Raw genomic sequence first — 16,945 nt, 5'->3', positions numbered from 1 at the left:
AGAAAGTGTCTTCGTTTGACATGATATCACATCTGGGAAATAATTTTTAAAAATCAGACACATGTCACAGCAGGTGGACAAACATCTGTACATGAAAAAAACCCAAATGAGATCAATTAATCCACATTAATCATCAGAAATAATTAAATCCATCCAGATTTTCAGATCAAAATAATCTATCCCTCCAGATTTAAACGTCTTTTGCTGAACAGAATACAGTAAGGCTGTTTGTACAGTTTACAATATGTGATAAACAACGGCCCGAGGTTGAAGCCCAAACCATAGTGTAAGCTTAGGGAAGAGTTATATATGATGAAAGCATATTAACCCCCCCTGCGTATTGCCCTCCTGCTGTTATCAAACACCAAATACCCCAAACCGCCCGCCCCTCTTCCACCCGGAGAGGCCAGCGTCCATATGTCGGGGTCACAGTGTGCTGGGCGGTGGTCTGTCTGCTGCTGCTACTTTCTGCTCATTGTGATCATTTAACATTTCTGAAATAAAACTCTTCTAAATGTAAGTACACAGCAGCGTTTGAGTTAGCTGTGAATGCTAACGTGTTGGTCGATTAAGCTACACTCAGTTAGGTATCTGAGTGTGCCTTTGTGTGTCTGTGTTCGGCTCAGACTCATAAATCACAACAGGCTAATGGTATTTTTTTGTCTCACGGCAAAAGTTGAGTCTACAGCAAAAATATTCCAAACACAATTCTTTGCCTCCATTTGTACGGACAGAGCAATTTTGACTCTCTTCTACTCACTTTAAATGTGATCGCATTGCCTCTAAAATTCACTTAGATGTTCTTTTAAAGTCTAAACACAGGGATGAAATATTTTCCTATGGTAACAGAAAATTAACCAATGGGTAATAACTCATTAAAACTATAATTTAATAATAATAATAATAACTTTATTTATATAGCACCTTTAAAAACCAGAGTTTACAAAGTGCTTTGACAGCTGAGCAAGCAAAGTAAAGCATAAAAAAAAAAAGCTGCTTTTACACTACATGTCACATTCACCCATTCACACACTGATGGCAGAGGCTGCTACGTAAAGTGCCCAACTGTCAATCAGATATCATACATGGGAGCAATTTGGGGTTCAGTGTCTTGCCCTAGGACACTTCGACATGTAGCCTGAGGGAGCTGGGAGCAACTTTCCGATTGAAAGACGACCGGCTCTACCACTGAGCCACAGCCGCCCACACAAAAAAGCTGCATTGATAAATTAGATGGAGATAGCTGTAGAGCTGAAAAATGTATCCAAATAAAATGTTTAATTTCAGTGGATATTGATAATTACTGATGATTTTTACTAAACATTTTTAATAAAGACCAAGATAAAAAATGGTTGAAATTAAGAACTTTATGTTGAATTTAGACAACTTACTTTGGATCTAACTACTTTATTCATCGAGGCTTACTTTTTAATTAATAATCCTCAATCCTTTGGAAACAACACACCTGTTAAATGGCTCGTGTTTTTTTCCATTTAATGTATTTCACTGTGGAGCGACTAGTAGATGAAGTCTGCACATCATGTTACAAGATTCTAGGCTGCAGACACGCCAGACTCGAACAGAACAGGCAGCATTTATATCACAAGACTGCATGGCTCGTACAAACATAAGCAAGTCAGGGGAGATTGATGAAAGGATCTGATGAATATCATCCAGGCTTGAATAAAATCGCAGAGAAAACTGCCTGTGACATTTTTCATTTTAACCAAGGAGAGGCTGATCAGTGGAGTATAAAACTGAGACGTTGCTACCTCAGTACTTAGAACACGGCTATTTGTGATTAAGATTAAGTACTGGAAATTAGCGAAACTGGAGATTAGCAAATATCAACATCGATTCATTCTTTGGGAACTTTACACTCCACTGTTTACTTTTCTGTAAATTGAATAGAAGAGAGACAGATTTTACATCCACCCCAATAAAGATGACTCTGATCTGAGTTGACAGAACATGCAGAGCGGCTACACACACAAACTCACGCACACACGCACACACGCACGCACGCACGCACGCACGCACGCACGCACGCACACACACACACTGCCTGTCACAGGTAGCATGTTGGTTGGTTCCAGATGGAGATGAGTTTCCCATCATGCCCTCACCGACTCACTGCTGTGCCAACAAACATACACACAAACACATGCTCTCCCACACACACACACACAAATATTGTATATATATATTAATATGTTGTGAGGACATTGGAGCGACATCCATTCACTCCCTGGAGGCTTCATCTTCTCCTTATTCTAAGCGTTACATTAAAACACGTCAAATCCTGAAAGTAAATGGTTAAACATGTAGGGACGGCACCAGAACACACACACGCACACACACGAACATGCACACACACAGTGGCAGTCCAGTCTCATGGTGACCAGGCCATGTGGCTCACTGTGGGGCGTTATGGATCATAGTTTGCACACACACACACACGCACTCACACACACACACACACACACACACACACACACTGAGGCTACAGCGCTGCATCCTTTAGTCACTGACGACATTGATCATGCAAACTGCTCTGCTGCTCTGATATTAGTAGGGTGATTGTAAATTGATTTATTAGTGATTTTCACGTTTCCATCTTTAAACCTCCAGAGATACTTTACTGTCTGTAGGAATTTTCAGTTTTCAACCCACAAAAACAGGAAGCAAATTGTCCCAATCTGGTGAGGCAGGAACAGAGACTCTTAAAAACTATGAATCACGTTAACATGCTAAATGGATCTCATCAGTAGCGACCCTATCATGTGACAAAAAGAAAACATCAGTAAACAGTTTGCATTACTGATTCTCAGCAACAAATATCTTGTCGATCTCTGCTGGTCATTTATCAACCTTTGCTGATGCTAACTCCACTAGCAGCTACGTGTAAGAGGAAAAAACTAGCCACATTTCTGCTCTTTATATTTGACAAATTGTTTTACACTTTGTTTAAACTATTACAACATGTATTATCTGACAGGTTCTAAAGCTCCAATATCCATGAGCCTCAGCTGCTGTTGCCATGTAGATGATGCCAGTCATAGGCGTATCGTATATGTAGTAACAGTTGAGAACAAAATACGGCTTCATAGATGCAAAGTCAAATAATTTAATTCAGCTTGTAAACTATTTTTTGGCTTCAACCTGTCGACAAAAACCCTGTCTGTCTGTCTGTCTGTCTGAGAGCTCAGGTCTCACCTCTTTGACAGACAGAGAGACAGGCGGCTGGGTGAGACAGGATACATTCATGTGTAGAAATAAACAATAACAGCTGATCCATTTATATAGAAATATCTCATCAACACACACACACACAGCATGCAGACGGGCTGACTGTGTATGTGCGTGTGTGTGTGTGTGTGTGTGTGTTAATCTCCTCACACTGAGAGACTCTAATAACCCCCCATGGGCCGAACCAACTGCTCTATACTACTGCCAAAACAGACACACACACATGCAGTGCTGGCTTAATGACATTAGCTTGGATGAAATACAGCAAGACAGATTGGCTTCAACCATACACACACACACACACACACACACTCTGTGTTTACACCTTCATCCTGCTCCACTAACCAGTTCTGCTTGAATGGCTTTCAACCAAAAGCTAACACACAACACAGGATATTAGCAAACGATCACAATAATACCACAATATTGGGAAAGTGATACCAAAATATTACCACAGTATCACCATATGATTAAAGCACAGTCTGTGTTAATCACTCACAGCTCCCTTTCTGTTGTATGCACTTCTCCTCTTGCATAAAAATCAAAATTATATTCTTGTGTATGTTTTTAGTTGTGTTTTGGAAGTAGCCACCTAGATTGAAAGATTTAGCTTCTGCTAATGCCTACAATCACACAAGAAGGACCCTCTGTGTGTCTTTCTGCTGTGATCACAGCTGCAAGAATCCAACATAGCTGAGATACTACATGAGAGATGTATTGTGGCCCTGCACCTGCAGTCAGTCTACAAAGTCAAGGCTAAGAAATAAAAATTCTTCTCCAATACAAGTGTACAACATGCACACTAGTAAAAAAAACTATGTAATGGGGGCGCTGGTTTAGCTCAGCGGTTAGATCGCTCATCCCTTATACAGAGGCCACAGTCCTCTGTGTGGCGGCCCCGGGTTTGACCACCACCCTCGGCCCTTTGCTGCGTGTCATCCCCACTCTCTCTCCCTGTTTCTGACACTATCCACTGTCCTCTCTCTCTCTCTCTCAATAAGGGCATAAAAGGCCAAAAAAACAAACTGTGTAATATTCGCATAGCAATGAATGATGAAGTCTGCAACCCAAACGGACTAAGCTCTGCAGAGCGTTAGTTTAAGGCTGGTATTAAACAACAATGAAATGTTGGGAGTTCGGATGATGCAGACGTTTGCATTCAGTAATTAGTTTCCCATCTACACTGTACGTAAGGTAAGGTAGCATCACAGCTCTTGACATTTACTTTAAACTTTTGTAATTATTTAAAACACTGTATAGCTTCCAAAAAACAAAACACAAAGCCTTACCTTAACCGCTCCATAGAAAGTTTTGAGTGATTTTGGTCATCCTAAATGACACCTGGGCACATTTAGGATTAATATTTAAGAAGTATTATGCAAAACAAAAACCAGCCTCATCACCAAGACACTAATTTTAGCAGATGAAGCCCTGAACTCCACCAAAAGCTGGCCACCAGTTTATACTGTACTGTTACTGTTAACTAAGCTTCAGCCAGCTCTGATCTGGCAACAATGGGTTCCCCTGGTGCACGTTGTTGAAGCAAAGAGGCTGTTCTGCACTGCTCGGACTTGATGTTAGTAACAACATAAAAAATCATTGTCTGTTTGTTTAGTCCAGAACCCAACTTCCTGTTTCCTCTAAAAACTCAGTAGTTGTGGACAGTAAATATATAATAGTGTGTTATTATTCTTGTACAGATAGAAGACTGTAACATGCTTTATCAGTGCACTTCACTGCTCAAGCTGAATTGATGATTTAAATGATGATGTTTTAAAGAACCAGAAATCACCAGAACTGATGAAGAGCCTCTTTAATGGGACTACTGTGTGTGTGTGTGTGTGTGTGTGTGTGTGTCGTCCAGATGTCATATTTCAGGTGGTCTCAACATGACTGAACTTCTCCATTACAGCACCAGCTGCCCACACAGTCTGCCTGTCTGTCTCTCTGTAAGCATTATGGTAACTGACCTGTGGGGGTCTCCGGCGTGATGGGGGTCCAGGTCAGTCTGGTTCGGGTGAGCAGGACGTCGTGACTCTTCTTCCCCAGTTTGAAGATCCCGCGCAGCACAACACACTCACTGACACACAAACACACAAGAAGAAGAGTTTTTTTTAGACAAATCAGAACTCCAAAACTGGGATGAAATATGATTTCATTGTATACTTTCACCAGTAAAGTCACTTACTGATAAGTAGCTAATCAGTTCATGTTGATGCTAAGTGTGATGTTACCAAATGTGCCATATAAGTTTAGTTAGCTAACACGCTATCAGTATACAGCTGTGTGAATAAATGCCTCTGCGTGTATTTGCCTCACATATTATCATAAATATAAAAATGTAACTTGTTGTTGAGGTGCTTTTTATTCCAAGCAAGGCCGGCTGGGTACATCTGTCTGTTGGAGCTACTAGTTACTATGTAGATTCAATTTAACATGTAACATAAAACACGATTTCCACAAATCTGCAAACAACAGGATGTTTCCACAAGGCGCCATGATTTTCAGATATTAAGTGCATTTCCATTCACTTGTTTTGAGCATGCAAAAATCTGAGTGGGAAATACTTTATTGCAGAAAAATAACACTCCGCAAAGGTAGAAAAGTATTGGGATGTAATCCGGCACATGAAGCACATGAAGCATGAAACTTAAAAGCCATTAAAGCTTGAAGAGAAAAATTGTTGGCAGATAAAACATCATACGTGTGTAAAGCGATGGGACGACAGAAACCTTCCTCATATCAATATAAGCTAAAGTAGTATATGTCCCTCACATTCCCTTCATGGTTTGTGGATGTTGTTGTCTCCTCTTCTGCAGTGCTTAATTACACCTTAGTGCAGAATCAGTACCACCCAGGTACCATCCATCCATCATTATTCATATTATTCAACTGCCAATATTCTAATATTAGTAGATCAGTAAAAGTTGTTCTATATTTGGATGAAAACTTCAAGAGGTGTACAAGATTCATTTGAACCCTGGGGAGCACATGGTTCTTCAGCTGATCTAAATGAAGTGAAATGCATTTTGGGTATTTTCTTAGTAGTAGCATGTTACATTAATCATTAAATAGGCTATTCTTTTAAAAATTCTATTTTTACTTAGGAAAAATTTGACATTAGAGCTTTAACTTTCAAAGGGTTTTGTTATTTTTCTGATAGGCTACTTACCCTGAAGTAAACTCAGTGTGTTTTTATCTGATTTATCACTTTGTTATGAACCAATCAGGCAGCTTTTCATGCTTCTGTGGAGAACCAGAAAGTGAAGGAACCTCAGTAAACACACTCACCTCTGCTCCTCTTCCTCCTCCACCTGCTGCTGTTCTTCTTGTTCCCGCTTCTCCTTCTTCTTCTTCTTCACGCTTCCTTTTTCCTTCTTCTTCTTCTTCTTCGTGCTTTCTTCTTCCCGCAGGTCTTCTTCCGGCTCCGACATGTTTACCCGCTCAACGAACAACGAACACAAACAAACAAATAAACAAACAAAAACGGCGGTTATAAGTTTGTTCGACAGATAAACATGCTGTAAGCTGATCACAATCGGCAGGTTACGGTGTATTTCCGGGGTCTTGTCGCTATGGAGACAGGCAGCAGATTTACTGAACCCACTGCTCGGGCACGCGGCAGATTCCCCAGTGTCTAATCAACGGTCGTGCGCGCTCCTGTAAACACCTTTCTTCCAAGAGGGAGCGCGCTCAGAGTGAGTAAACTTGAAGCACTTTACTGAGGCTCAGTCATAGGTTTATTATCGATTAAAGCGAATTTGATTGATTATATTATTGTGAATACATACAAATAAAATAATATTTACTTTACTCATGTGCTATAGCCTTCTTATGTAAAGTTTTGTAGCTTTTTAATCTGTGGTGGAACTACCAGTAATAACAATTTGGAGATGCTAGGCTACTGTACACTTTTCAGAGGGATGGTATTTTTACTCCACTATACTCTATTTATGAACTAACCTAATAATACAAAATATAATCAAAAAATACATTATAATGTAGTCTAGGTTATGATAAATATTACTGTTTTGAGACTTGGAATTTTACAAGCTAGCCAGCCGCACTTAGCTAAAACAAAATTAGCTCCTCGTTTCCCAGCTGTGACACAAAATTGATGTACACATTAATTTATGAATAATAATGATATATATGATTTGAAATGGGATATTCTGTATGTTGACTCCTTTCTCTTTTGATTATTTCTATGATTATACTTAGTAGCAGAGTAGCCTATTATTGAACTGTAGCATTGCTACTTTTACTTAGGTAAAATATCTGAGTAGGCCTACTTCTTCAATCAATGCTTTGTAATTGAGTATTGCCATTACCTTTAACTGCAAAATATTGTAATATTATTGCACAGTATTTGACAGCAGAAGTTACTTTGATTATTTTTGCGTTTTTTCTACCAAGCACATAGAAGCAATGTTGGGGAGGGGTGTGAACAATCTGTCTTACTAAGGCATTTTAGAGTAGGCTAAAATTGAGCATATCGTCTTGGTGGGAAACTTAACTTGGGCGCCATCTTTAAGTCCAATATCCATTTATCTTGAAATGCAATTTTGCCCCTTCCCTACCAAAATTAAGAGCAACACACATCAGCTTTTCAATGATAAGCACCCAGGTCTTTCTCCATGCATGGGGCTTAACTTGAGCCAGGAGTTAATTAGCCTAGCTTAGCGTTACTACCAGCAGGGGAAGCTAGCCTTACAGTAAAAAATTAGCAAATAAATCTTCTAACTCCTATCTACCCCTGGTACCAACACCCAAAAATACACTAAAAGTTTTACTACAGACACCTCTCTTGATAAAAATCATAACATGTGGTCATGTAAAGATTAGGTACACCAGCCACTGTAGTGTTGCTATTGTATCCCGAATATACCTCGAGGTGCCCTCCTATATCATTTTAACACACACCTGCCAACCAATCAGAAAGCAGGATGTTCAATGGCTCTGTCCTAATGGCCATTTTATGAGCTACAACTAAAACACACACACACACGCAAACAGTGTGTGTGTTGATGACAGATGGCTGAGTTTAAGCTGCATTAATCAGCGATGTGATCAGCCAAGACACTGAAAAACAAAACCTGTATGACAAAGAATACTGCTAATGCTGCTGTTAATGCTAATACTGCTGCTGCTGATACAGCGGATAGTCTGATGATGTGAGGTGTCTGTGTGATGTTTATATTTATCATTTTGAGAAATAAAATGTTGGTTTAATTATGAACAACAAGGCTATTTGGAGTAATTTTGGTTAATTAATTTCTGATTTTTATTCTTATCTGAATTTTATTTTGTGATAGCATTTATGGCTAATTTTCTTAGCATTGTGACATAAATAATAATCTTTTTGCCAGGGATATCTTGCATGTATTACACCCAAAATATACGGATGAATCTTTATGCCGCAGTCAGACTTTCTCTCATTATTATTCCACTTTAACAGGGAGGCTAAATGGTGGGATATGGCCACCATATTGTCCCTGTTGACTTACACACTCTCTCTCTCAAACACACACACACACTCTCACACACACAGCAGGACAGCAGTGTGTATGGAGGGGGGCTCTCATGCATAAACAAGATCATTTTCATAAATTAAAATCTTGCCTGCAGAACGAACATCTGTGCCCTTCACACACACACACACACACACACACACACACACACACACACACACACACACACACACACACACACACACTCACACAGTAATCCAGGTTTTGTCCTTCAGTCGGTGCAGTAATGTTGTTAACATGTTAGCAGGGTTTTCTCTGGAAGGAGATACATGTTTTCTCCTCATGTGTTTGTCATACTCGGTGCCTAAAATCCACTTTAAATAACGGTACTGTCACAAAGAAACCTCAGTTCTCCGGGACGTCAAACTTTAATTTTGTTTTAGCCGATGGTGTAAACCTTGCAAAGGATGCTGCAGGTTTTGGAGCTGGTTTGAGTATCAGTAATAGTGAAGGAGATCACTACAGTTCATTGAACATCTTGTAAAAGCAGCCTTGTTGGAAGTTGGATTGTGGAGATTGTCAAATTCAAATGTTTTTTCTGGATGAATTGTTTTACATATATTATAATTTCCAAGAAACCAAAGTTACAAATTCCTTGTTTTGCCGAACCAAAGGTCCAAAAATCCCAAATGATTTAGTCTGCTGCTATAGAAGACTACTCAGGTTTACAGTAATTAACACTTAAATGCCTGGAAACAGTCAAAATGTAGAATTATTGTTTAAGAAAATTACATTAATGTCTACATGATTTTTTTTTAGAAAGAAGCAGATTGAGTACCTGTTTAATTAAAGTCCCTTTTAGCATTAGCATAAACAACGTTTATATCGTCAAACAGGGCATTTAGCCGATTCTGATTACTATAAGTTGGGGACTTTATTTGTACTTTATCTGCTGCAGCATTAAGTTGCTTTTAAAAGCATTGAATAATACTGACGACATATCATGTTAATTAAACGCACAGTTAGTTATTTCTGCAGACAAGGGTCTCTCAGTCGTAACAGAATGACGCGAGACGTTAAGTACAGTCGGATCATAAGTCAACAGTTCGCTCTCCTCGCTCTGATGTATCCTCTGGTGTTTCCATCGTTTCCCTTTAAATGCCCCTTGACCTTTAATAAAATAATGTCTTCTCTGGGTTTGAACATTGGACACAATTTGGACAATGTTTGGACAAAACTGAAATATATATCTTAGGTCAGGTCATCTTTAGAGTGAAAATGTTACATATTAGACCTTTAAGTGTCATTGTTTAGTTTTTATCATCTGCATGCTGTGTGTTCAATGTTTAAAGGTGTTTTTCAACATTATGAATAGAGTTCAATTCACTTAAAGTTAACCTCACTTAACAGGATTAAAGGGCAGTTAACTGACCTAAAAGAAACTGGACTGAGCCAAAGTAAACTTGTATGTTGTTGTTGTTTTGTTGTTGTGTTGCTAAAGAACAGAGTCTCTGAGATGAATCACATTGAATTCCCTTTAATGAAAGGCCTTCATAAACATCTATGTTATAAAATATAAACAAGAGTCACATGAAATGTTAACGGAACGCTACAGGAACATTATAAAAAGCAAAAACCACATGAACAACATGAACACCTCGGCCCAACGCCGGCTCCACACCGCCTCACACACCGACCCAAAAATAGAGAAATCTTTATTCTTTCAACATTTGGAATTATCAGTCGAGCTTTGCTCAGTCTTTAACAAAATTGCATAGTTTCCTCCAGATTATTGCTTATTGATTATTGATTATTCTCAAATGATAAATATGAACAATAAAGAGACATTCAAAGGGCGTCTCCTGCAGGATGAAGCGCTACAAAGAAAGGTACATCATCAACGTGACATCATCATGACATCAGCGTTGTAATGACCAAACACAGGAGGAGTCATGGAGACTGATAAGGACAGAAAGAAGAAAAGAAAGAATACATAGAGAAAGACATATAAACAGAACTGTCTCTCTCTCCATGTAACTGTCTCTCTGCCCGTCTCTCTGCCTTCATCTGTCTCTCAGTCTTTAGTCCTCCTCTTCCTCAGGAGTCGTGGAAGATGGCGTTCAGCTGGGCGTTCATCATCCGCTCGTGGTGTGAGTGTCCATCAAAGCCCATCATCCCGTCCACCTGCAGCTCACCGCACCGCGGGTTGGAACCCCCGCCTCCATAGATGGCCGGGTGTGCTCCTCCTCCTCCTCCCCCTCCATAGTGCACGCTGAAGGAGAAACTCTTGTCGTATTCGGTGGTTGAGACGCCCTCGTGCTTGAAGGACGAGAAGTTCCCGTTGATGCTGAGTGGTGGGCTGAGGGGCGGGTCAAACGCCGGGCCGTCCGACACCAGGACACCATCAAAGAAGGGCTCCAGCGGACCGTAAGGCTGACCTTTGACCTGGTGGAAGATGTGGGAGGGATCCATGGTGCCATAGGGCGGGCTGGGCAGGCCGGCCGTCAGCCCGGGGCTCTGGTAGGAGTAGTGTCCAGGATAGGCAACAGTGCCTGCGGGGGGAAGGTGAGCCGGCATGTCGGGTGTCTGCTCCGGCAGGAAAGTCCGAGGATTCAGCTGCAGGCAGCCCGCTACAAGGTTGGTGGTCGGCTGAGACAGACCTGAGAACAGAGAGTAAATAATAAGTCAATATTGATCCATATGGTACATGCTACATGTCTCTTAAAGCTACTGTGAGGAAGTTTTGGTTTGTGTTGATTGTGTTGATTTTGGCGCCCCCTGTGGACAAAGCTGTACCTCCTATCTCTTTGCTGATTTTGTCCTGTACATGCTTAAGTGGTGGTTTTTAACTGTTTTTTTTCACCTTCATATGTATCACTCTCTTTAAATTTTTGCTCTGGAAAATGTAAACAATGGCAGCGTGCAGTTAATCACTTCGTCTGGCACCTAATGTAAATGTAGCTGCTAACTTTCCCCTTCATCAGACTCCAGACTGACTCAGAGTTTTTGATGATGCTCACCTTTGCAGAGCGCTTGGACGAAGCTCATGAGGTCGGGTGCCTTGCCGGAGCGTAGGATCTCACTCAGGGCCCAGATGTAGTTCTTGGCGAGGCGGAGCGTCTCGATCTTTGACAGTTTCTGGGTTTTGGAGTAACAGGGGACGACTTTCCGCAGACTCTCCAGAGCGTCGTTCAGCCCGTGCATGCGGTTCCTCTCTCTTGCGTTAGCTTTCATACGTCGGACTTTAAACCTGCAGAAAAGACAAAACAGATTCATGGTCAGACCTTTAATCAACTGCAATTATCAGCACCCAAGAATCACCTTTGAGTATCAGCAAACATGTAGTTATTTGCAGCTGAGCAAATAATGCAATTGAAGTAGTTAGCATGTTAGTTAGCGTGTTACGCCTTCTTTATAATTGCCAGACCGCTAGTGTGTAAACGGAGAAGCATTGATCACAGCTTAATGTATAATGCAAATAATGAAGGAAAACATACTTAAGGAAAAGTGTGTGAGACAGACACCCGAAAGGTTAATGTGGGCTCCTAGACAACCCAGAGCCAACTCATAACATAAAGAAATTGACCCACAATCAAGTTAGCCGACAAGGTGGCAGAGCAATTCTACACGTAGTAAGTAATGGTTAGATATTTCTGTGTAATTTAAGAGATTATTATAACCACAAATACAGATACCACCAAACGGCAATCAGGGTGTACAGAGCAGCCAGTATCCAGCTGTCGAGACAGAATTATGGATGGGACTGCGTTTGCTAGAATGGTTCTTAACGCTGTAACTTCATGTTTTTTTATTGTTGCCATATTATATTTTCGTTATTGTCATTTTATCTGGCACATTTCTCATCATTTTCTAATTAATTCTTTGGCAAAATTGTTCCTAAAATTTTAAAAAGACTGAAATTGAATGTTAATAGGTCAAGGCGTCTTTTCAATTTCTCCTTTCCCATCTGGATTAGTGGCTTGATAATCAGAGGACACTGCTTCAAGAGATGTTAATGAACTAATCAAGCGATATGTGGGGAAATGGCCCCCACAATGCTTTGCTCCACAGTTATTCGGTACTCTAACATGAAAACTTTTTTAAAAAACAGTCTAGTTTGTTTGGCCTTATATGTCTGTACTGAGAGAGAGGACAGTGGTGTTAGAAACAGGATAGGAGAGAGTGGGGGATGACACACGGCAAAGGGCCGAGGGTGGGAGTCGAGCACGAGGCTGCCGCATCCGGGACTGAGCTATACCGGCGCCCGACAATCTAGTTTAGAGAGTTAATACAAATGCATTCAATTTTCTCAGTTCCCTAGGAAGTGAGGATTATCATTAAAGTCTTTATGAGGCCATAGATGAAGCTGAACACAGTTAAAACACACTAACTTATACCGAGTTAACTTTAACCTGTTACAGTGTATTTGAATAGGCCTGTATCTCCAACCTCAGCAGATGGAAAAAACTGTTTTCTTTCTTTCTGTTCGTCTATTTTCATCAAAGAACAATGAGTGTGCCGGTTGCTAAAGTTTTGGTACAACTGTTTTGTCCATAAATTATGATGTTAGTCCACCCAACAGTTTGTTTAAGACTAAATATCCTAAAAAGCAATGAATCCTCAGAGGATGAACCCTGTAGAGTTCAATGACCTTTCCTCCAGCGCTGCCTTAAGGACAGACTTTGCAGTTTTCCGCCTTTGAACTGAAAACGTTTTACAATTTCAAAACAGAAGAAAAAAAATAAATCCTCACCTCTGCATGCGAGCCTTTGTCATCTTCTTCTTCTTTGGCCCTCGCCTCTTGGGCTTGTTCTCGCCATCCTCCTCCTCCTCTTCCTCCTCGTCGTCCTCCTCGTCGTCCTCCTCCATGCGCTGAAACTGGTCGTCGTCGTCCTCCTCCTCCTCCTCCCCTAGTCCTCTGTCCCTCTCCGTCTCTTCTCCTGTCGGGCTGTTAAGCTCCAGCAGCTCCTCGGACTCCACCGACGCCTGTTCCTCCCGCACAGACCTGGTCATGATGCTGATTCTCTGTTTGACAGAGGGAATATGTTCATTAAAAAAACAATAAAACAACAAGAGCTCATTCTCTGTTTAGACATGTAGAAATATTTTACACATGGTTTGCTTAAATGTTTTTAAAGTTAGAAATAACCACTTTATTTAGCTATTTTAATGCTGCATTTATTTTCCTCATGAACATGTTATATCAAGAGAGTTTTCTCTAAGATCAAAACACTTTTTTCAGCCTCTTCTTTTAAAATAGTTTCAAAAAAACACTCCTTTAAAATTCAGCTTTGTGGGTCTTGATTTAAAAACATTTATATGTTACTTTAATAAGATTTATTCCCATTGGACGAGAATCAGCACACAGACGGAAGAGGAAATTAGGTTTAAACATTTATTTCTTAAAATAAAATGAAAAAAATAGGCGGAAAAACGATATAAACAATCTAACCGAGCTGCTGGGAGTCTTTAATTGTTTGAACACAAAAATAAATAAATTCTGATTAAAATTGAAATCTTAATAATGTGAGAAATTTATTTTTAGTAAATATTTTACAATGGATTTAGAAAATGAAGTATAAAGACTTAAAGTTAAATAAAGTTAAAGTGTGTGTTTCTCTAGCGCGATTGGCAGGGAAAAAACTACGGTGAGCAGGTGCTTCAATCTGTTGCGGAAGGAAACTTTAAGCACGCTAATAACAGAAAGTCAATTTAAATCTTTTTCAATCTTTAAGGGCGAAAATAATAACAAAAAATGTACGGCATACGACATTTAGTTTGACAATAAACTCGTTTAGTTTACTGTTATACAAATAGCCTGGAAGGTTTCGGGCCAAACAGCCTGTAGATTGTCCGGAGAGAAAAACCAACTGTTTAAATTAGCAGCGAATTCGATCACTGAAATTAGACCAACCGTTTGTGTTTTATTTGTGTAAAAGACATCTGCTGAAAGGTTTTATTTCTCTAGATTAATAAATAACCAAATTAGAAAATGTTGCTTGCAGCAGGGGAGGATGAAAATAAATTATATGGGGGAGATTTAGGTCTTGGGTCCAGCACAACGATTAATTCGTCGTTTAATGAACTGTAAAGAAAATAAATAGAAGCTTTGGAATAGTAGCCTAATAAAAATAATGATAATAGCCGACCAATTATTATGATAATCAGCTCATTGAGCCTTTGCTGACAAATCAATTCCTCTTTTCTTTAATTCCCGTTTTTCGCTGACTTGTCCCGGTAATTTAACTGACCGACAGACAGGTGGGAGTAAGACAGGTGGAGGCGCGCGAACACAAAATAAAACGCAAAACAAAAGCAACAGAAAAACTAAAAAGATTATAAAACTACGTTTTTTAAATTCCAGGTAAGAAGAAATATATTTAGCAGGTTTTGCCTTCAGCTTCCCTATTTACTGACAAACGAAACGAAACAGAGTTCTGAAAATAAAAATAGGCTTACAATAAGATCAGTTTGTTAAAATAAAGTTTAAAAGAAAATCTGACCTATTTAATAAGCATTAGACGATTTATTCAGTTAGGAAACTGAATAACATTAAATTGCAAATTCAATGTTCAATTAACACATTAGATAAATAATTTGGAATCAATTCGAAATTCACGTCTTAAATAAATTAATCAGATTTATCATGCTTGTAGTCTGATAACACAGGAAGCAGAGGAGTATCAAAAATCAGTAAAAAACCTACCTGTTGTATAAAGACGATGTCCTCAGATCGCACACATCCCCGCGCGCTCTGTATGCTCTTGTTCGTGTGTGACCGTGCGAGATCCAATCTGAGATTTCTGAGGTGTGTGTGTGGGATGATGCTGGTTTTATACTCAGCATCACACGAGAGAGGTTGGGGCTAATTAGCATATCAGGGCCCCGCCCTCCCGCCGGCACGCGCCATATGGTGCGTACGTCATTAAAACGGCCCCGGGGATCACGTGACAAATCTTCCATTTGTATCAGCGAAAGACGTCTCCCTCGCTCTCTCTCTTGCTCTCTCTCTCTCTTTGTGAGGAAAGTTGACCATCTGTCGCCACATACATGCACAGGAGCGTGCACACACAAGTATCATATTCATCATGTTGTTAATGTGTTGTATGTAATGCTGTTCTTAAAAGTGAAGATGATGAAGAAGATGATGTAGTCGATTTGGAAGATGTAGTCGCAATGCAATATGGTGCCTTTCCAGTGGAGAAGACATGATCCAGTGCCCTTTGGGAAGTCCTTTCTGTAGAGAAAACTTGATAATGTACATGTGATGCCCTTCTTGTTGCAAAAATGTGAGGCGGTGCCCTCAAGGGTTTCCTTATAAGGGATTAAACGTGTTGCAGTGGGTGCTTCCGTACTGGAGAGATTTGGATTAAATACCCTCCAGGGTGCCTTTTCAGTGGAGAAAACAGGCTGCAGTGCCATACAAAGTGCCAGTGCAATGGAGAAAAGGGTATGCAATAACCTTTAGGGTCCCTTTCAGAAAAGAAAACAGTGAAGTCCTAGCTGGGAGTGTCGAAAATGTGATGCAGTGCTCTCTAGGTTTCCCTTGTAGTGGGAAAAACCTGATGCAGTGCTAATTAGGGTGTCCTAGTTGAGAAAACGTGATGCAGTGCCCTATAGGGTGCCCTTCCAATGGAGAAAACATAATGCAGTGTCACATAAGGCTCTGGTCCAGTGGACAGAAGGGGGTGAAATGCTCTCCACTTCCTTTCCAGTGGCAAAAACATGATGCAGTGCAATAAAGGGTTCCCTTCCAATAAACAAACTTTAAGGGTTAACTACCAGTGGAAAAAAAATGGTACAGTTGGTGCTTTTTCAGTGGAGAAAGTCGGAGAAAGTAGGATGAAGTGCAATAAAGGGTGCCTACCCAGTGGCAAAAACTGGATGCAGTGCCCTCAAGGGTGCACTTACCGTGGTGAAAACGAGATGCAGTGACATTCAGTGTTCCAGTCCAGTGGAGAAAATGTGATGCAGTGTCCTCTAGGTACCTTTGAAGTGAAGAAAACATGAGCCATATAGGGTGCGATTCCAGTGGAAAAAAACGTGATGCAGTGCCATGTAAGGTGCCCTACCAGTGGAGAAAACATGACACGCTGCAATAAAGGGTGCTCTTCAATAAAAGGTACAGGAATGAAGAAACTTTAGGTTAAACTTCCAGTGGAGGAAATGTGATGCAGTGCCATACAGGTTGCCCTTCCAGTGCAGAAAACCAGATGAGGTTTGTA

The 16,945-nt window shown here is 40.3% G+C and overlaps 2 protein-coding genes across 2 annotated transcripts in view; both read right to left on the bottom strand.

The window, feature by feature from the left end:
• Positions 1-6,821, bottom strand: part of cerkl (CERK like autophagy regulator) — a 30,690-nt gene extending 23,869 nt beyond the window's left edge. Inside the window, exons 1-2 of the mRNA XM_069663662.1 lie at positions 6,541-6,821; positions 5,220-5,329 (exon numbers count right to left, since the gene is read on the bottom strand). Coding sequence (XP_069519763.1) covers positions 5,220-5,329; positions 6,541-6,683 — 253 coding nt within the window. The 5' untranslated portion in view covers positions 6,684-6,821. The remainder of the gene's footprint in view (positions 1-5,219; positions 5,330-6,540) is intronic.
• A 3,440-nt stretch (positions 6,822-10,261) lies between these two features.
• On the bottom strand, positions 10,262-15,493 carry neurod1 (neuronal differentiation 1). Its single transcript, XM_069663313.1, has 4 exons — positions 15,427-15,493; positions 13,474-13,745; positions 11,741-11,970; positions 10,262-11,380 (listed from the first exon to the last, which is right to left on the bottom strand). Exons 2-4 carry the CDS (start codon positions 13,731-13,733, stop codon positions 10,818-10,820), a joined length of 1,053 nt encoding a protein of 350 aa, XP_069519414.1. The 5' UTR covers positions 13,734-13,745; positions 15,427-15,493; the 3' UTR covers positions 10,262-10,817.
• Between the last annotated feature and the right edge of the window lie 1,452 nt (positions 15,494-16,945).

The sequence above is a fragment of the Semicossyphus pulcher genome, unplaced genomic scaffold, assembly GCF_022749685.1.
Source record: "Semicossyphus pulcher isolate SPU_LCO1_2020_fin unplaced genomic scaffold, fSemPul1.0.p SCAF_15, whole genome shotgun sequence".
Taxonomy (NCBI): Eukaryota; Metazoa; Chordata; class Actinopteri; order Labriformes; family Labridae; genus Semicossyphus; species Semicossyphus pulcher.
The sequence above is the reverse complement of the archived record's forward strand: the minus strand, read 5'-3'. Positions and strand labels throughout refer to the sequence as shown.